This window comes from Larimichthys crocea, chromosome X (assembly GCF_000972845.2).
Source record: "Larimichthys crocea isolate SSNF chromosome X, L_crocea_2.0, whole genome shotgun sequence".
Classification (NCBI taxonomy): domain Eukaryota; kingdom Metazoa; phylum Chordata; class Actinopteri; family Sciaenidae; genus Larimichthys; species Larimichthys crocea.
This window is the reverse complement of record NC_040020.1, coordinates 34,322,726-34,343,759: the sequence shown is the minus strand read 5'-3', so window position 1 is coordinate 34,343,759 and position 21,034 is coordinate 34,322,726. Positions and strand designations below refer to the sequence as shown.

The 21,034-nt window shown below is 42.0% G+C and overlaps 1 protein-coding gene across 4 annotated transcripts; it reads left to right on the top strand.

Annotated features, from left to right (window-relative positions):
- Positions 1-11,375: 11,375 nt before the first annotated feature.
- LOC113746493 (uncharacterized) lies at positions 11,376-20,965 on the top strand. Of its 4 annotated transcripts, XR_003462919.1 has the most exons (16): positions 11,376-11,467; positions 11,641-11,749; positions 11,847-11,927; positions 12,112-12,513; positions 12,665-12,769; positions 12,904-13,136; positions 13,226-13,404; positions 13,938-14,031; positions 14,122-14,357; positions 14,621-14,735; positions 15,536-15,653; positions 15,758-15,849; positions 19,339-19,440; positions 19,515-19,682; positions 19,886-20,062; positions 20,331-20,965. XR_003462919.1 is itself a non-coding variant. In XM_027282375.1 (13 exons), the coding sequence occupies exons 1-13, from the start codon at positions 11,390-11,392 to the stop codon at positions 16,779-16,781; spliced, it is 1,983 nt and encodes a 660-aa protein (XP_027138176.1). In that variant the 5' UTR covers positions 11,376-11,389; the 3' UTR covers positions 16,782-17,179. The 4 variants fall into 4 exon arrangements, 2 of the variants coding, with proteins under 2 accessions (XP_027138176.1, XP_027138177.1); XR_003462920.1 differs by lacking the exon at positions 19,886-20,062; XM_027282375.1 differs by lacking the exons at positions 19,339-19,440; positions 19,515-19,682; positions 19,886-20,062; positions 20,331-20,965 and adding an exon at positions 16,641-17,179.
- The last annotated feature ends 69 nt before the right edge of the window (positions 20,966-21,034 follow it).

The following is a 21,034-nucleotide window of genomic DNA, read 5'->3' as shown; positions in this document are numbered from 1 at the left end:
AAACTGCGAAACCTGGGCGGCCGTCTGCGCAAGCTTTTGCGCGTGGCAGGTGGAGAGGGAGCGGGGGCTTTCGAGGGAGGCACAGCCGGAGAGCTTCGTCCTCCTTCTTTTTGGCTTCACACACCGTTGCATCGAGTCCAACGCGGAGCCAAAAATCCCCTCCGGACAATGGGCATGTCCAGGACGTCTTCCTTCTCTCTGTTCTGAAGGTTGGCGAGGGTTGAGCCACCACGCTCGTTCCTGCAGAACCATGATCCCCATCGCTTTTCCCGTGGCCTGGACCGCCGCAGCTTGGACACGGAGACACAGGTCGGTGATGCCGGTATCTCCTCCCACGCAGCTGGGTCTGAGTTTGCACAAAATCCTCACATAACTCAGCCTGATAAGCCGTGAGCAGGGAGGGACGTTGAGCGCTCTGCCGAAAGCGCCACCGTCTTATACGCCTTTTCAGTCAGGGCCGACTGAAAACGGTCCGACTTGGACGGCAGACTGGGGCTCCTGGGGAGGACACCGCTGACGGCCGCGGGGTGAAGGTGGGCCGCAACGAGTGGCTCCATCGGAGGCATGCGGAGCAGACCCAGGCTCTCATCGCTCACAGTCGAGGATGCGGCCCCGGGGATCGGGCTCCTGCCTTAGGGGCGGGTCTCTCCATGAGCGCACCACCTCATCAAGCAGCTCTGGGAAGATGGGGAGAAGTTGCTTCGTCGCGCTCTTGGCCAAGGGCAATTTCTTCCCTCGTAGCGGGACCTGGTGGGCTCAGCTACGACAGCGGGCCAAGGGATGGCTGCCGGGCAGCAGCGCGTTTGCACACGTCGAGCATGTCCGAGCTAGGGGAGGAGAAAGCTGGTGTGCTGCCCTCATCTCCATCCCGAGAGGCGCGGAGGCCGCGGGCTGGGTAGCCCGGGCCGGCGTCATGAAGATGTCGTCCTCGTCCTCATCCTCTGATATGAGGAGGCCCGAGGCGTCAACTTCATCTTCCCCATAGTCCAGTACCAGGACGTCTTCCTCATGCGGGGGGTCCACGGCCAGGTCAAGCTGGGAGCCCCAGCTGGCGCTAGCCTCCGGTTCCACCACCTCAACAGCCCCCTTCTCCTCTTCATCCTCGACGGCGGCGCCGTCTGAAGGGAGATAGGGGTCATGTCCAGACAAGCTAGCCGGTGGGCTAGCCGTCTGCGGAGACTCTTGTTCGTGAAACACCGCACAGTGTTGACACGAGCGGGGACTTCGATAGCTAGCCGGGCATGTTGCAGCCCCAGGCAGCTCGGCAGACCTGGTGTGGATCTCTGCTCGATATCTTGTTCCACAGCGACAGGGACGGGCCCCCCGAGTCTCCATGCCCTCTGGTTGTGAGGGGTTTTAGCCTCCATTCCTTTGCGAGCTGGTGTGCAGGCAAGGAGTCGAGGAAGTTAACTGTGTGCTAACTTTTTAGAAACCGAAGAAATTAGCTGGTGCTAATGCTCAGTACTCGAACAGCGTGGTGAGGCGTCGAGGAGTTAGCTGTGTGCTAACTTTTTAGAACCAAGAAATTAGCTGGTGTGCTACACTCGGACTCACTCGAACAGCCGTGGTGAGGCGTCGAGAACAGTGCTGACCTGGCCGTGGTGGGGCGAGGAAGCACTGAGTTCGATCTGGTGTGACCCGAAAGCAGAAAATCTCCAACTAGGTAGCCCCGGCGACAGAGCTAAATAAGATCTGTCTGTGGACAGTAGCTAGCTAGCCAAGGACGCGAGATACGCTCCGAGTGAGAAGAGGTGTTTGAATGACGTGGTGCCGTCCGCATAGGCTATTTAAGGTAGGTGGTACTACCGGGACGGACGGACACGTTTCACCAGCCAATCGGTTGGCGTAATGAGATTAATGCTTCTGAGGTCTGCAGCAGGGGCATGCATCCCATAGTGAGACATCGAACGAATATTTATGAAAGAGAACACAAGAGCCGCTCAAAAAGAGCAAAAAAAGGAGAAAAGAACATTTACAGTGTCAAACAATTTCACAGGGTGTTAATTTAGGATGTTCTCCTTTGGCTCCCAGGAGTTTTTCCACGTTGCCCGACTGCAAGACAAATAGATTAGAACAGCATTAAGTATTACTGTTACATTGTTTAAAGGTGGTCAAAAAAATTGAACCCAATTTATGAAGCTGTATGCAACAGCATATATCTGAAGATAACATGTTAAATTAGTGTAGCCAAGTTAGATAAAAAAGTGCATTATGGAACAGTTCTTGGTTCTTGGTTTGTGTCTGAACCTGAGTCTATCCCACAAACTGGCGTGGCAAGTATGAATGTAGTACACAACTATGTAGCCAGCACCTACAAGGTACAACAAACAGCACTAATAAAACTTAAATAAACCACTAAAGTTGTTTACTAACCTCAACAGTCACAATGTCAAGCACAGCTGATTTCTTATGAAATATTACCAACTACAGCAACGTGGAGCTCAATGCTCTAAAGACAGTGGAGATGGTCCTGAGAGTGCAGCCAAACAGAAAACACTTTGCATCGCATGTCAGCTGCACATATATGGAATTAATGTTTTTCCGGGTTGATATCATATTTGTCATCATTAGATGGAGCCTTGATGCGTACAGGTGTGACCGATCTCTAAAACCTTTCCCTCTTCAAATATTTCTCGCTGCTATCATTAAGGTACGTATTTCAAAGGTGTCCGTGTATAAGAGAGAGCAATACGAATTAAAATTGTAATTTCCAACATTGACAAGCACTATTAACTGTATGCACATTCCTACATTTAAACAGTCAGGAGCAGGTGTGTATTTGGTGAGTGTTTATGACGTAGTTATGAAAACGTCAGCGCTACTAAAAGATTGATGAATGGGGACACGGTTTACACACAAATCTGTGCTGCTCACGTTTCTGTGCTGCTCACGTTTCATGAATGAGACCCAGTGAACGCATCACTGAACTGCACCCTCGCAATGAGAGTCTCTGCCTCCAGATTCGCGAGTGATTCTGAGATTCACCGACCAAACAACAGTTCCCCTGCACAGACACAAGACACAACACTACCCTGGATACTAAACTGTATTTATATGGAATATAGATATACTACATACTATATTTTTATTTCAAGTCCAAATGTTATTTAACTCTGTCACCTGCTTCACAATGAAGCTTGCCTATCACTGATCAACTTACAGTTTAAGTTAAGGAGGGCATTTTTAGAATTTGTTAGTTTTCCTCCTCCAGCCCACTCATCAACAACAGTCAACTTAGGATACCATACATACCATCCAAAGCAAGGATGCCACTGCACCAACACCTCTGCACAGCCCTTAAAATATAGAGAAAGATATTATAAAAAAATAAACAGATGTTCTTTTATTTTCTTTATGATGTCAATGTGCATTGGCTAATATACCTGCTACTGTAAATACAAGCCTTCCTCTTAATAAAATCACATAGTTAAGTGCATTTATAGTCAGTGGAAGTAACAGAGGAGTGTTGTGATTTGATTTTTGTTTGTGCAGTCTGGCTAAAGAATGGACAACCTGTCTGATAAACTAAGCTTAGGACACATGGTCGTCAAGAGGTGCAGTTAAGCACAATGATAGGACAGTTCACACAAGCAGTAGTCTGGTTGTCCACCGCTCAAGCAAATTTCTCCACACCAACCAATCTTTCTAACCACACACAGAGCTAATTCACATAATATCATTATGTAATTTTAGTTGTTGTTTAGTTGTTGTTGTTGTTTTTGTACCTATCCACAATATCTTCTAATACTGAAGTCATGAGAACTTTGCCTTCTATGATTGTTTGTAGGGAGATTGCCCTGTTTAAAGCCTATACACGTCTGAGTGGTTATCTGCAGTAACAGAATAACAGCTGGGAAACAGAAAGGAAAGTCAAAAATCAACAAGAATGATAGATATATTTCATCACTTATCATAAATATTGCATTATTTCTTGTTATTGTTTATCATACATGTGCTATCTTGCCAGATACACTCACAGCACAAGACTGTGAGCAGGCAAGCGTTGTGTGAACATTCCAATCAATTAACATAGGTGTTGAAAGGAAATGGAAGCAGCACTTCATTAAACCTCCACCTGTAATATGTCCTGGCTATAACAAAACATCTAAATTTATGGTTACACAGATATTTTCATTATCAGTCATTTCAAATCTGCCTTGAAACACACCTCCCTGATTCTTTGCCTCATTATTTTTTTGTAGGGGAAACTGCCTAAGCCTTCATGAATGGGACATTCTGAAATGAATAAAAAGATGGTAATGGGTTATTGACAGACATCTAAACACAGCTGAACAGGCAGTTTCTCTGAAAGAGTTCAAAATTAATCAAAAATGCAGTTCTTTTATCCTACTCCTTTCCAGCATAGATCAAATACACGGCTCTGCTATGCTTGTCTGAGAGTCGGCTGGGGCAGTCACAGGCTCTTTGGCAGCCTCGTCCCCTCAAGTGCAGACTTTGGGGATGCCGTTCCCCACCCACACGATTTACTCTCTCTGCCTCCTCCACCCCCACTCGTGGGCCCCATAACACGGCCTGCTGGGGAGGGAGTGCCCCTGTCGTGGCCTGCATAAGTCAGTCACACGTGCGCCAGGCAGGCGGGGAGAGGAGAGGGTTGGGTGGTGGGTGCACGGCCCCCGCTCCTGACCCATGGGTTTAAGTGAGCCTGTCCCTCTCCATCAGTCATTTTGACCGCAAAAATCACAAAAAAAACTCGTGAAATTCTGGTGGAACTGGTTATTGCCCGTTTATATACATTACCATTAAGAAGTTTTTCATAGATCTGTTGCATTGTTGCAAGGGAATCCTCTACCTCCTCCGCCTCTGCCTCGATGTCCCATGGACAGAGGAACTCTGCCACAATACCATTTTTTGTTTTTTTGGAGAGGAACAGGACAGGGTGACTCTCTAAAAGGTTCCACTTGTGGAGCTGGAACAAAGTAGACAAAATTATACGATTCTTTGGATTACATCAATATAGAGTACAGAAAGGTTGACATTTATGCTTTGGTATCTAGACAGATCAGCAACTCATTAAAGGTTAGCATGAAGTAGCTACTGCTGCAAATAAAATGTTTCTGAATGTTATCAATGGCAAAATGAAGTACACATTTGAAATACATTAAAATTTATTGAAATCCAAGTCAAAAATAATAACAGGCTTCAATGTATCTGTACTGAAAGTGCTGCTCCTGCTCCAAAACACAATATGCTTGGCATCAAATATGGACCTCAAAATTCCACTTCTAATAACTTTTTTCTAAAAGTTTTTGCCTTTAAACCGCCAAGTTGATTGAATTAATCTTGCATACAGTTACATACTTTCTGTGACTAACACCTTAAGTAGTTAAGAACTTTGAATTTGAATTGATGAAAAGCAATAATATAGTAACTGTGTTTATGGGCAATTAAATTAGTTTCAAGTTAATAGATAGTGAGATCTAGATCCAGATACTACTGTACTGTCTATTCAAAGTCTTTACTATTACTATTGTTTTGTTGTGATTGCATAGTTACAATTTCATTATACATTACACCGTACTAACTGTGTTACTTTGCACACAGACAATTACTGCTTGCTTTCTTGTCTAAAAGTGATCTTAAAATTATATATATATTTTCAGTGGGGTTTTTTCAACAAGCCACTGGTTTGCTCTGTATCCTCCCAGCTCTCTATGTGTTAAAAAATGCCTTTTGCACAGAGATAATTTATTATTGGGATAACTACAATCTTTTCGATCCAGCTCCCTTGCTCTTTTTGAACTGCATGCAGACATAACAATACAAAGAGTTTTATGTGTCCCTGGATGGTAGTAGTCTTAAGTATAAAGGTCTCAAACTTTGCAACCACTCTGCACAGAGTGCATGCTTGGGACACCACATGGGGACAGTGTGTACTGGTCAGGAACAGTTGGGCTAGCCTACACAACTACGTAATAACACAAATCAACGGCACACAGTGGTTGTTGTGCTCTTCCACGCAGAGGTGTTTCCTTATAACGCAACTGTTGGTATGGAAAAGACACACTTTATGTAACGTCACACAAACTAGTCTCAACTCTGTGCCACAGTGTAAACAGTACGTTGCAGACTTTTTAAGGTTTCAAGTTGTTGTTTGCAAAGCTATGGCGTAGTATTAGATGAAACTGATATGGAATAACAAACATTTGAAAAAAAAAAAAACTTACCAGCAAGTTTGTGGCATCATAGACCTTGTTGATGCTGCAATTTTACTGCAGATAACCACTCAGACGTGTATAGGCTTTAAACAGGGCAATCTCCCTACAAACAATCATAGAAGGCAAAGTTCTCATGACTTCAGTATTAGAAGATATTGTGGATAGGTACAAAAACAACAACAACAACTAAAACAAAACTAAAATTACACATAATGATATTAGTTGAATTAGCTCTGTGTGTGGTTGAAAGATTGGTTGGTGTGGAGAGAAATTTGCTTGAGCGGTGGACAACCAGACTACTGCTTGTGGAACTGTCCTATCATTGTGCTTAACTGCACCTCTTGACGACCATGTGTCCTAAGCTTAGTTTATCAGACAGGTTGTCCATTCTTTAGCCAGACTGCACAAACAAAAATCAAATCACAAAAACTCCTCTGTTACTTCCACTGACTATAAATTCACTTAACTATGTGATTTTATTAAGAGGAAAGCTTGTATTTACAGTAGCAGGTATATTAGCCATGCACATTGACATCTAAAGAAAATAAAAGACATCTGTTTATTTTTTTATAATATCTTTCTCTAATTTTAAGGGCTGTGCAGAGGTGTTGGTGCAGTGGCATCCTTGCTTTGGATGGTATGTATGGTATCCTAAGTTGACTGTTGTTGATGAGTGGGCTGGAGGAGGAAAACTAACAAATTCTAAAAATGCCCTCCTTAACTTAAACTGTAAGTTGATCAGTGATAGGCAAGCTTCATTGTGAAGCAGGTGACAGAGTTAAATAACTTTGGACTTGAAATAAAAATATGTATGCAGTATATCTATATTCCCTATAAATACAGTTTAGTATCCAGGGTAGTGTTGTGTCTTGTGTCTGTGCAGGGGAACTGTTGTTTGGTCGGTGAATCTCAGAATCACTCGCGAATCTGGAGGCAGAGACTCTCATTGCGAGGGTGCAGTTCAGTGATGCGTTCACTGGGTCTTGTAGTGTATTTTCGGTGGTGATGCTGATGTTTGAAGAGAAGTTCCGCCGACACCGTCTTAGTTGTATAACAAGTTTATTACAACAAGTTCAGTACCGTACAAGTAAAACGTTACTTGGAGAGCTCCTGGCCGAATGATGAAAGACTCTCTCGAACTATACAGGGCAAGCTCTTATTATACCATGGAGGAGAACATGCATTCAGAATAAAACAATGTTATAACTCTTGTGTCATAAAAGGCCAGAGAAAGTGAGAGAGCCTCTTCTCCTGGGATGCCCCAACAAATGGCCCTGGTGTCATAAAGGCCCGAGAAAGAACGAGGAGGACTCCTCTCCCAGGACAGGATACCCCAACAAATGGCTCTTTGATCTCTGGACCTGATCTCTTCCTCAACCTTGTGAAATGGAGATAGACACAGGAAAAAACACCATTGGGACCCGAAGTACCTTCTATCTAAATTACCTCAAAAGTCCAGATGACCTAAGTAACAGCTACTGTGACCAAACAGTATCTTATGTTAAACCATATGTAGTCAAAAATACTAATGTTAGTAGGGAACTATGCACCTATGCTCAGACACCTCAGTCTCATTCATGAAACGTGAGCAGCACAGAAACGTGAGCAGCACAGATTTGTGTGTAAACCGTGTCCCCATTCATCAATCTTTTAGTAGCGCTGACGTTTTCATAACTACGTCATAACTACTCACCAAATACACACCTGCTCCTGACTGTTTAAATGTAGGAATGTGCATACAGTTAATAGTGCTTGTCAATGTTGGAAATTACAATTTTAATTCATATTGCTCTCTCTTATACACGGACACCTTTGAAATACGTACCTTAATGATAGCAGCGAGAAATATTTGAAGAGGGAAAGGTTTTAGAGATCGGTCACACCTGTACGCATCAAGGCTCCATCTAATGATGACAAATATGATATCAACCCGGAAAAACATGAATTCCATAAATGTGCAGCTGACATGCGATGCAAAGTGTTTTCTATTTGGCTGCACTCTCAGGACCATCTCCACTGTCTTTAGAGCATTGAGCTCCACGTTGCTGTAGTTGGTAATATTTCATAAAAGAAATCAGCTGTGCTTGACATTGTGGACTGTTGAGGTTAGTAAACAACTTTAGTTTTATTTAAGTTTTATTAGTGCTGTTTGTTTGTACCTTGTAGGTGCTTGGCTACATAGTTGTGTACTACATTCATACTTGCCACGCCAGTTTGTGGGATTAGACTCAGGTTCAGACACAAACCAAGAACCAAGAACTGTTCCATAATGCACTTTTTTATCTAACTTGGCTACACTAATTTAACATGTTATCTTCAGATATATGCTGTTGCATTCAGCTTCATAAATTGGGTTCAATTTTTTTGACCACTTTAAACATGTAACAGTAACTTACGCTGTTCTAATCTATTTGTCTTGCAGTGGGGCAAAGTGGAAAAACTCCTGGGAGCCAAAGGAGAACATCCTTAATTAACACCCTGTGTAAATTGTTTGACACTGTACATTGTTCTTTTCTCCTTTTTTTGCTCTTTTTGGCGGCTCTTGTGTTTTATGGTGTTGTTGTCCTTTTTTGTTGTTTGTTTGCTGTGTTGTAGTTGGTGTTTCCTTTGGGATGTTTTGTTCTCTTTTTTTCTTCTTCTTTTTTTGGTATGTTTGCTTACTGTCTGGAGCTTTTGTGATTTTGTATGTATAACTGAAAATCAAATAAAAAAAGAGTACATTCTTACCCATCAGCTGAATTTTTGTGCTTAGTTGCTTGTTAATCACTCAGAATTGATTTTTTTTTATTAGCATATATTAAAGGCATAATCCATCCAGAATCTATAGTTACAGTATAGTTGAGGTTAGAAGTCGCAATATTCTGAAAACAAAGAATGCTCCCTGTCACATACCCACATTGGTGTTTTGTGGAGGTGCTGTTTTTTCATTGAAACAAATAAACCAAAATGTCAGAAATGACCTATTGGACATTTTACACTATTGGTAATGATTTACTCAAACACCTGACAACAACTTGTGGTTTCAGTTTTTCACATTATGCCAGTCCTAGACAAGAACAGGCCTCCTCCATACAGCCCCCGATTGGCAGCTGCAGGTTGACCTGGGAAAATAGCTGCATCAACATCCCTCCGATCATACACGATAATAACATTTGAGGCTTCAGAACTAGGTTCCCTGGGAAGAGTGGATCGAGGAAGCCAACAAGAGGAAACGCAAAAAGTACCAGGTGGAGGAGTTCAGGGGCAGGGGCTGGAGGACATTATATGAGCACATAGAAGTTGACTGCAGAGGCTCAATCTGCAAAGTCCTTGGCGTCACAGTTAATATTTTTTTAACACTGAATACAAATAAATGTGTGCATTTTTAAGTAAGACCAATAATTTTAGAGTATAATAAGTCTCTGAATTTATTCTTTTCAAGCTAACCAATAATACATAAAATACTTAACATTAACATTAATGCGACTTCTGGTGCTGCATGGACCCGATCGTGCACCGATCACCATAGCAACCGCTGTGTTTTGGATGTAGACGCGCATGCGCACTCACGTACTGCTGAGTGAAATTTCCGGTCGTTAACTCATAACTCTTTTCCGAGCTTTCTGTATCGTTGATTGAACAAAACAACATGAAACACAAACAGTTTACTCCCCTACTGATTTGAATTGGGACATTTTGCAAAGAACGTAAAGACATTAAACGTGTGGTACGTTTCGAAGGCTGGCCAAGGCTCCGTCCAGCATGGACTAAAACAAAGTGCTATATCAAAAAACAGTACTGTTGTTTATATTATTTCAAATATTTATTAAGGCACAACTTCTAATGTTACAGTGTTACCATAGACATAATCTGAATGAGGGCTTTATAGCAGGCAGTCGCTCTCCCATCTTCCTGGTACCGCCACTGAATGTTTCAGACTGTCCTCCTCCGCCAAACGACCACAGTTGTCGTTATGCATGCACCCGAATTACGACTCAGTGTTACGTTTAGCTGCCGCAGCCCGCAGCGACCTCTAGCGGCAACTGCAGCTCCCTAAAAGGCTGACTACTCTTTTCGTTTTTTACGACCGTTAATATGTCACTTTATTAAGTTTCAAAAACATTTCAGGTGAGAAAGTAACAACGTAGATCGCAAATACGTGGTCAATTTGTCAAATTAACCTATTTTAAAATTTGGTTACGACGTTGCTATACAACTCTCAAGCTGCGACAGTACGAAGTAAACTCATTTCGGGTTACAAAATAAAAGCTTAGAGACAGCGACAATGCTTTTGTTTTGGAGACAGGATATGAAAACCTCTAGTTCAAGTTAACTTTACCATCATATGACCTTGATGACCAATGAAAATACGATGCACCAAGAGTGGGCGTGTTCCTGCCATATCGCTGAACGTTGTGGCTCTGGTAAGTCACTTACATTCTGTATTTAATTTTATTTGTTTATGTTCCTTTTTTAACAACTGCATTGTGCAGTCCCTCTCCCGCCCGCTCCTGCAAAGAATTAATATAATTAATATATAATTTTCAGTCCCGATTTTCAGTCCTGAAACTTACGCGAGATTAGACCACATCTGCAAATTTAGGCATCTTAAAATGTTTTTAATGCCAAATAAAATATTCAGCGCAAATTAAATATGATAGACATAAATGAATAATTTATACATTTTATTTTATACACGTTTTTAATTTGCGGACTGGCGCCTGCTCCCGTGTTGTGCACTCCCGCTCCCGCCCGTGCCCGCCATGAGCTTTAAAATTTTTCCCGCGCCGCACTGCTTTGGGTCCCGCGAGAGGGCAGGGCTCTACATGGCATTTCTGGCATGTGCGGCATTTTTAAGTTAAGTTGAGTTTAATTAGTGTATTGTCAGAGATGTGATGGTGAAGAAGACACAGCGAATTCCTTTTGAACTTTGTCATAACTTACTTGTTATGTAACTAAATGTTTATTTCAGTGGTAACAAGAAAAATATTTAATCCTTGCTCCCTTTGGTCTGTTTGTTTGCTTGCAGGTTGAACATCATTCCACATTTTATTGACTGTCTTTGCAACAATTTAAAACCAACAGTTCTTTTAAGAACTAATATCTAATTCTTTGTCTATCATTAATTTCTTCTTACATAGCTTTTCTTTTGTCTCTCGTTGTTCACTTTCTCTCCTGTCTGTGTTCTTGACTTTCCTGAATTTCTTCCTTCCTTCCTTTCTTCCTTCCTTGTCATGGAGTCATTGAAAGAGTGGATGGAGAAGGGAAAAACCTTGGCAGATGAGTTGGAAGCAAAAGCCAAAGCTAGAAACGTAAAATTTTCCTACGTTGTTTCTCTATTATTATATTTGCCTTTCTAAGGAAAACAAATCTGTGGGTGTGTGTGTGTGGGTTAGGGTTAGAGCTGAACATGTGAGAGTGCATGTGTGTGTGTGTGTGCCGCAATAAAGACAAATATTTTACCACAGTTTTTTTTTACGTTTAGCCCCCAAAGAAAAGGAAGCAAAAGGGGGCTGAAGGCTTCAAGGTTACCTGGAGGAAGCGGGACCGGAATGGGAACATCATACCGCAACACGTAAGGAAGAATCGATCAGGTCAGTAAAATATAACACAGTTATACAGTTATTCACAGTTTTGAATGCTGTTGGTCAGCAGTTAGAGTCCTTACAACGCAACATTTTGTGTTTACAGTTAAACCTTCTGGCTCTCGTGAGCTCCCAAGAGTTGAGGAACTACACGAAGATGAAATTCCTCCGGCGGTCCCAAATCTTGGTATGCATATTGAATTATGACGTCTTACATAGTCAACATTACTATGTCAGTTTTAAAATGTTAAATATCATCTGAATATTGTACCACTACAACTGTACTGTAGTGTACTGTAGTGTCCATATGTCTGATGCACATGCAGTGACAAAACCATGCAGAAAATGACTTTTTTATTTTATTCATTTAGATCAACGTCTTCAGATATTAAGAGACCTGTTGTCCTCGGTCACTGTCCCTGCCTCACCTGAAGTGGAAGAGACACCTACCATGTCTGCATGGACCCAAAGACAGTTGACTGCTCAAAGAAGGTTCAGAGCTGCAATGCCAGAGCTCTTGAACTGCAAATTGGCTGCAGAGACTGTTACAAAGAAATTCTGTGAGAAATGCAAAACTGCCGACGCTGTGGTCCGTTGCCTGGACTGTGTTCCCTCGGGAACTCAGTTTCTCTGTCCTGCTTGTGACTCCACGGTTCACAAAAAACATGTCTTTCATGACAGAGAAGCCATGACTGATGGTTTTTTCCAACCCATTCCTCCCACATCCTCAGTGATGATAGACCAAAGTGGTCAACATCAACTTGCTGAACAAGGTATGTTAAAAGAATGTAGTAGATGTGACTTTTTAATAAGCCACATATAAGTTTGCTTTAACTGTTTTTTTTGCTTTTTCATTTGACTGTTTTGACTATATTTGGCTAATGCAGACATTACTTCTAATTTTGTACATTTTCTTTACTGCAGTGTGTGTGCTTCCTATACCTCTACCACTACAAGTCTGCACCTGCGGCACAGACCAAGACTTCACCATTGTCCCTGGTAAACAGACTGTCTTGGTGACTATCAATGGTGCGTCATCACTTCCTCTTACTTGTTCTATCCCACCAAATGGTGAATTATATTATCACGCATATCTTACTATTATCCTTTTATCCTGTGTTGTACATATACTTGTCAAATAGTAAATGTAGTTTTGTTTTCAGGCCCATACAACTTGTGCCTGCCTGTTGTGTGCTGCCCACTTTGTGACTACAAGTGGACCCCAGGGATAAATTACCTACTTGGATGTAGATACTGGCCAGCAACCACCAGCTGCCAACTCCTTTTCAAGTTTGATGTGTTCACATCATTTGAAGAGATGAAGTTGGCTAGCCCAGCATTATCCCAACAAGCATTCCTGAGAATGCTTGAACATAGATCCCTTAGCACAGGACGGGTAAGACCTCTGTTTATCTTTCCAAGTTTTTTTACGTTCCAAATATGAAAGTCTTGTATTAACCAGAATACTACCATCCTTGTCTCCAGATGGGTAGTATTTGTGGTGATACCTTCCACAGAGCCTTTCGAGAATTTGCCTTCTGCAATTTTAAGAAAGATGATCTGTGCCAGGTGGAACCATTTAAATGTCCAGCGTGCACACCAGACATGCTGGCCATATGTGCAGATGGCAACAGGAAACATTATCGTTTCAAGAAGTCCAAAGGGTCAGTGGAAACACTTCCTCATTTTAGTAATTGATCTATTGACTATACAGGACCTCACCGCCAGTACATTTAATTTTTCATTTACATACAGTTTCAAAAATCTTTGTGTTATTTCAATTATTTTCTTAATTTGAAAGTGCTTGTAGAAAGACAATCAGAAAACAGTGTGATTTATGATCCCCTATAAATATGTACAATTGACATGATTCATTGTACATTGAATTTAACATAATATATAAAACTGATGAATGTTCAACATTACCCTGATTTTTAAAAGTTCTAACACTGACTTAAGATAATTTTGTTCAATGCCCAACAACCTCAAGGATGTCACTTTTACACATCATCACAACAGTTTTTAACTTCTCACCTAGATTGATTCTTTTCTACAGGTGACATAGAGACTGTAATATAATTTGATTGGCAAAGACTTAAATATAATTCCTGTCATAAGCATTTTCACAAATTCTAGAGATGATAAAATGTTTGAACGTGTGATTATGTTGTCAAACACTTTTTTTCTGATGTATCAGGACAGATGAACCGTCTCTCTTTGATGGACTCTTCATTGCACAGGATGCCAAAGTTTCAGCCTTTGTTGACCAAATCCGAAGCCAGATGACAGTTGTAAGGATGTTTTTAACCATCTAATTCTTCTTTATTTTTTGTCCCAGTTTTACTTGTAACACTATATTTGGACACTGCATCTACTTCCAGAGGACTGGCCATGATGTTTGTGGACCGGCAACATTTACGCCAGCTCGAGAAACATCCCAGAAATCCAGAGCAAAGGTGGATGAGGAGGGGCTGGAAATAGCTGTGTGCAGACATGGTATATTGCTGCAAGGCTTGAACCACTACCGTGGAGAAATCTACGCCTATCCACTCTTCTTGCAGAAAGAGTTGGCTGAAACAGCAAATGTGACATTCTTTTGCATGGATATCACTTGCAGGTAGTCACCACTGTTGCCTCATCATAACTCTATATCTTCCGCCGGGGTGGCCATTACTACTGAGTTATTATTGCATGGGTTATCAGAGCTCTGTTACATTGGTCAGACCATACTCATATTGTGGTGACAAAATCTTTCTTTTGACATACGAACACACAGACTCAAGTTGAAAACACTACCAATACCAATCTCTTCACTGCAAGTCCTGCTTTGTGTCCTTACCATTATGAACCTCAAATGCTGTGGTGGTTTTTCTACTACAGGTATTGGCCATACATGGAGAAAATGGCAGAGAAGTTGCCTGAACTCCAATCCCTTACAGAGATGAAGCCCTTTCTTTCTGTAATGCATGCCAAGGCTCACACTGGCAAATGTGAGGTACAGTGGCAAGTTAAATGTTTGTGTCACAACACTGATTTTAAGTCTCTTACCTTTTCTCCTTCACTAGAAATCCAGCTTTACTTTTATCTCTTCAAGCACAGAAATGTTAGTTCACATCCATGAAATAATTAGGATTATTATATGTAATTGTGTTATGCATTTCTTGTTGTCTAGCTTCCTGTAGGACCACAGATATACAGTACATGCTTTTAAAGTGCAGTTCTTTGTGCACACCATGCATGTGTGGCTGGTCAGGTGTGTCCAGGAGCAAGAAAGTAAACACAGGAACAAGGCCTTGTTTTCACGACTAGTGTATACATCTCTGAGAGACATTGCTAACCTGTGTCAAAAGCACAGTTGTCATTTGCTTATAACCATGATGATTATCTGAACAGTATAGCATCAGAATGCTGAATGTACTTTGAGGAAACATCTTGAAAATCCTACATTGTTTCACACTTTGTGAAAGAAGGCATGCTGCCCCCAGACGACTGAGCAGAAGAAATATTAAGCATGTACAATAGCATCATAAGCACTAACATGCTCATGTGTTCTTGATGTCTGATCTAGTTAATACTGCATCTCTCCAGAGTCCATTTGGTAAAGGACCAAGATAACCATCTCGTCTCAATGTGGGTGTTTTTAATCTGTGCTAGAGTTCAGTTGGCAGCACTGACAGCATCTCTAATAACCCACATTAACCAAGCAAAGGGGCTAGGAACTTAACCAAATAGGTTGGGTCTGAAAGCATGACTCTAATACAAATGTCTTAATCTTATTGTCTGTTTTTGGAATAGGTGAGTTGGGGTGGAAGGAACCAGGAAGGTGCAGGAAGTACGATTGGTGAGGAAGTGGAACAGGTCAATAGCTTCCTCTCAAGAGCAGCTCTCACTACAAAGTACATGACCAAGTCAGGTTGGTAAAAGCAAAATGTATGCTTGGAAATAGCATCAAATGATAACATTTATTTTAATTTTTATAATTTCTGGGGTGGGGGGCGGGCTGTTTGTTTTTTGCAGGAAGAGCTGATATGATAACTGTGCTTGCCATGGGATGGAACCATCGAAAGGTTGAGAGTCTCCACAAGACACTGGCAAAGAGATTTGTCAAAGTAAGAAGTCTATGGGTCTATGTTGGATGTCGAAACAGGGCACCATTTATGCAGAGTGTGAAACCCATGTACTGTAGCTGAATCCTCAGCAACAGCCCTGGATTTCCCACCTGTAGCTCTTTGTTGCATTTCAATCTTCCTCTCTTTCCCTTTTCTCCTGGTGCTTGTCAGGTGTTCTAATATATCTAATAGGCCTGTTTGATTCATCGATTTTTAAATCGTAATCACAATTATTTAATTAGGACGATGTTGAAAACATTAAATAGATTTTTTTTTTCTTTCTTTTTTTTTACTTTAACTAGGGTACACAGTACAGCCCCCATTCATGTATCTGGACTGCGCTGGTTTACCGTAGTGACTTCCGCCTCCTTCCTCCCATCACACTCTTCCCACACACTCTAAACAAACCTGTTAGCGTTTGCTAAAGCCCAGCAAGGATTTTGTTGCCAAAAAGACCAATGGCCCTTTTCCACTACACAGTTACAGCTCTGCTCTGCTAGACTCAGTTTAGGTCTTTTCCCATTACAGCTGACTTCTTCAGCGGGGGCGGGCGGGGTCGTCGTATCAAAATACTCAAACAGCACACACATAAAATAGTTTGTCAATATTTTTTGTGGGGTAGATCACCAATGACGATGGAATAAAATTATAAAATTATTTGTAAATAACAGTTGTTTATTAATCTGATTTATTGTCAATTAATTGTTAATTTATTGATTAATTGTTAATCTCTTGAGAAATTACACCTGGGGCTCTTGTATTTATCTCTCTTTTTCAAACCTTCAAAATAGGCAACACAGAGAGCAGAATTGGAAGCAGCCAATCTCCTAAATCTTAAGCAGGAGCTCAACATCTCTCAGGAGGACACAGAGCAGTGGGTGGAGGATGTAAAACAGGGGTGCCCAAACTTTTTGGCTCAGGAGCCACATTGACGTAAAAAAAATTGCCATACGGGCCAGCATGAATTTTACATGCTACCGACGAGGGGAATGCTTTTTTGTATTTATTTTTATTTTACTTTGTTTTACTATGCTGTCAGCTGCTAGGTAGATCTAATAACTGCCTGACTTGGATAAATAAAGGTTAAAATAAAAAAATATTAAATGCAAAATAAAGGATTTTCATGAAATTTAGCTCAAACTTTATTCATCGGAATCAACAAACAACATGTTTGCATTAATGTGAAGGGTGACACTGAGATCTCGACTGCAGTAAATGGGGCAGGTCTGGCTCAAAAGCTTTTAACGCGCAAGATGTCACACGGGTGGGAGTCACTTAGTCTTGTCCTCACACAGTTCTTATTCATGTTCATGACTGAGAATGTCTTTTCGCACAAGTATGTCGAGCCAAACAAGCTACTGGTAAAAGTTGACGAGAGGGAGTTGTTGGTACCGGCTGCGACACTCCTTGTCACACTGCAGCTCAATGAGCTCCAACTGCAGGTGGGCTGGAACGTCACTGTGATCCACGGAAATGGGAGAGGAAAAAAGCGTGATCTCCTTTTCAATAGTTGCAAAATCCCTGAAACGCTGTTGAAACTCCTCAGTCAGAGATGAGATGTTTGCGGCATACCTCCTCATTTGCGCACTGATATTGTGCGCTGGAAAACCGGTCATTACTTCTTGCAAAGATTGAAAATGTGTGGTATTGGGCTGCGTTTGTGACAGGTGGGTTTGGAAAAGTAGCAGCTTGGTCCGAAAGGCTTTAATATGTGAATACAGTTGGCTTATCAGTGCATTTTGCCCCTGAAGGCTTGTGTTCAGGGCGTTCAGATGTCGGGTTATGTCAACTAAAAATCCAAAATCAGCCAGCCAAACAGGATCGGTTAGTTCTGGCATCGGTTGTCCCTTTTTTGCCAAGAATTGTCCAATTTCCTCTTTGAGTGACACGGGACTCACACCGAACGCGGAACGGAAGCTGAACGGAAACGGAACGGAAGCGGAACGGTACTTTGCCCGGCGTCAACTCACACCGGACGCGGATCAGCCGCGGAACGGCAGCGGAGCGAGCCGGCCGTATTCACGCGAGATCACGAGATCATGCGAGAATCCTGGACATACCCGAGACCCCGCGATAAACTGTGTATAAAGAAAACAACAACAACAAACAGCTGACATTGTTTCTCCGACGTGGAGGAGATTATAAAAAGCATCTGTTGTGTCATAAATGATTGTTTGTTGTTCCACTTCAACAATTAGTCTCTCGTTGAGACCCTTTGATCGATCTTTGATCACCTGGTGCCACCGGTCATGATGTAACGTTGATGTGAAGTTGTAAAAAGCTACATGAACTGAGTATTGTGTTTTATTTTGAAAGGGGGCGGAAGTTTATTATGTTGATTCTCTGTCGGATTTCCTGTCTGGTGCGCAGTGCTCTGTTGAAATTTACGAGGTTTAGCCGCGGCTCGCGGAAGAAATAGAAATCTTGCGGAAAGCTCGCGCCGTGGCGCGGAGAGCCGCTTCTGGGACGCTTCTGATCCGCGCCCGGTGTGAGTGCTCTCATTGACTAGACTGGATTCTATTTGCTACGGTGACCGCGGCGGTACCGTTCCGCTTCCGTTCCGCGTCTGGTGTGAGTTGGCCTTGAGTAGAAACGCTGCAGTGCAGACTCCCGACTGAGCCATCTTACATCAGTGTGATACACAACATCTCCGTATTCAGCGTGGATATCCAGTAGAAATTGTTGAAACTGGCGGTGGCACAGGGCTTTGGAGCGAATATAATTAATAGCCTTTATCACCGGTTTCATAACGTGATCATATTTCAGATGTTTCGCACATAGAACTTGTTTTATAGCTTTACCTCCTTCTTCGCTTACTTTGTAACACACAAGGGTTGATAATCCACTGTGCTTGCCAACCATGGCAGGTGCGCCATTGTGCATTTTTATTCAACTCACTGGTTCTTGTGAAAAAGTCTTGCTGTGCCGTTAAACCAGCTTCCAGTTTTCATTGCGTTCGTTCCCAGTTAGCTTGTTGTAATTAGCATGTTTCATCTGGTATTGCCTCTTTATATTGAACTCCTTGAACACAGCCACAGTGTCTTGGCAAATTAGGCAGACGCAGTTGTTTCTAAACTCAGTGAAAAAATATTCAGATTTCCATTTGTCCTGGAAACGACGGCCCTCGCTATCAACTTTCCTTTTCTTACTTCCAGTTGCCATTTTAGAAATGGGCATAAAACAGGTCACGTGCAAAACGGCACCACGAAAGTTCGCCCACAAGTTTACTGCCATCCTGTGGTGAAATGTAAAATTGCACGTGTATTTTGTACTGGTGGGCCACATATTATTTATTTTATGACAGAGGCTTCGGGCCAGTGGAAATATGAACACGGGCCGGATTTGGCCCGGGGGCCGGACTTTGGCCATGTCTGATGTAAAGCAATGGGCAGCCACTGGTATGTAATGATGTTGGTGTGTCAGTATAATAGGCCTTGTGATATTTGACTACATTAAGTTTTACATCTTACCTTGTTTCTATTTTTCAAGAGAGACCTGGTGCTGACAGTAGCCAGGAGGAGCTCCAGAGAGAGATAGATGACACGATTTATTCCCTTCGAAAGAAGAAACATGACCTCTATCGACAAAATGGTATGAAGTATTACATCACTCAACAGCTTATGTTTTTTTTTGTTCTTTTCCTAATATTTCTTTTAATCTAACAGACAGCAACAAAACACGGCAGCGGAAACGGAGGAGACTAACTGAGAGTAAGAAGAAACTCAGAGAGAGGATCATGCAGTACAACGATGCTGCTGCTGAAAAAATTGACATCGATGCAGCATGCAGTCTCTCGGAGGATGTCATTTTGCCTTGGGATGTGCAAGGAGATGGTAATCAAGTGTTTTTTTTTTTTGTGTGTGTGATTTTGAAATTCATAGAATCAGCAGCGTAACACCATGGGTGCAAATATTTTTTTTGGAGCCCCCACCCCCGCCCTAAACACAAGTGCACGGACACAAGCTTGGACACACGCATGTACAGCCACCCAAAAGAACTGCTATTGTCATCATATCAGCTCTCTTTTCCAAAACAGTGGTGAGTCTACGCTCGAAGAGGAGACTGTTTGACCAGGTCATGCTGGTTAGGCGAATGGAGGAAGAACGGCTGATCATTGTGAAGGAGATGACCCAGCATTGTCATTACTTAAGAAAGGCATTGGACAAACTGGATCATCTCCTTCATTTTTTGGATGAGGACATCAAGAACCACAGTAGGTTTCACATATCTCCCCTTACTAAGAGGAGGATGCAATTCTCAGCGATGCAATACTATGTATAGATAAATCAATGCCACTGAGTACATATAGTGACATGTAATGACAGTGTCACACTAGTGTCATGTAATTATTGCATTTTCATCAAATATAAGAACCCTTTTTTATCACAAATCCAGTTACATGTTCAAAATGCATGATTGAGACTTGACAGTGATCAATATAAGCTGCCTTATTTTCAATCAAAATTTTCTTTTCATTGTAGTGTCATCAGCGGAGATCACTGAAGAGGGATACAGGGGATTGCAGTGCTGTCTGCTGCACAAGCGGCACCTTCTTCAGAAGAAACTGAGCACGGTCCCCAGCACTTATGCCCTTTTGGATGCAAGTTCCTCTTTCACTCTTCCTTTGGATGAAGGAAAAGAGGAGGGGGAAGAAAAAGAGGAAGAGGAGAGTGAAGAGGATGACACCAGTTCAGATGAAGAATAGTCTTTCATATTTATGCATGTTTGTTTGTGTGTATGTATGTGTGAGGGACCAAGTCAGTCAGCAATGAGGACAACGGGTAGCATTTTCAAAATGGGGTTTTTATTAACCCAAAGTATCAAGCGACAAAATGTCTCGAAACAAAGTATTGGGACCATAAAAGAGGTCAGATTAACAGTCATAAAGTCAACTGAACAAACTGAAAGACGACAAGACAGACCTATCTGACTGAACAAAGAGGGGAACTTATATACTGCTAAACATAAGAGGGATTAACATAAACACTGAACACAAAAGACAACAGCTAATTTACAAGGCAAACCAAACATAATCTATACCAAATCAAATCAAAATCTATTTTATTTGTATAGTCCAAAGTCACAAAGTCCATTTTCCTCTGAGGGCTTTACAATCTGTACAGTGAGTGACACCCTCTGTCCTTAGACCCTCGGTTCGAGTGAGGAAAAACTTCCCCACAAAAAC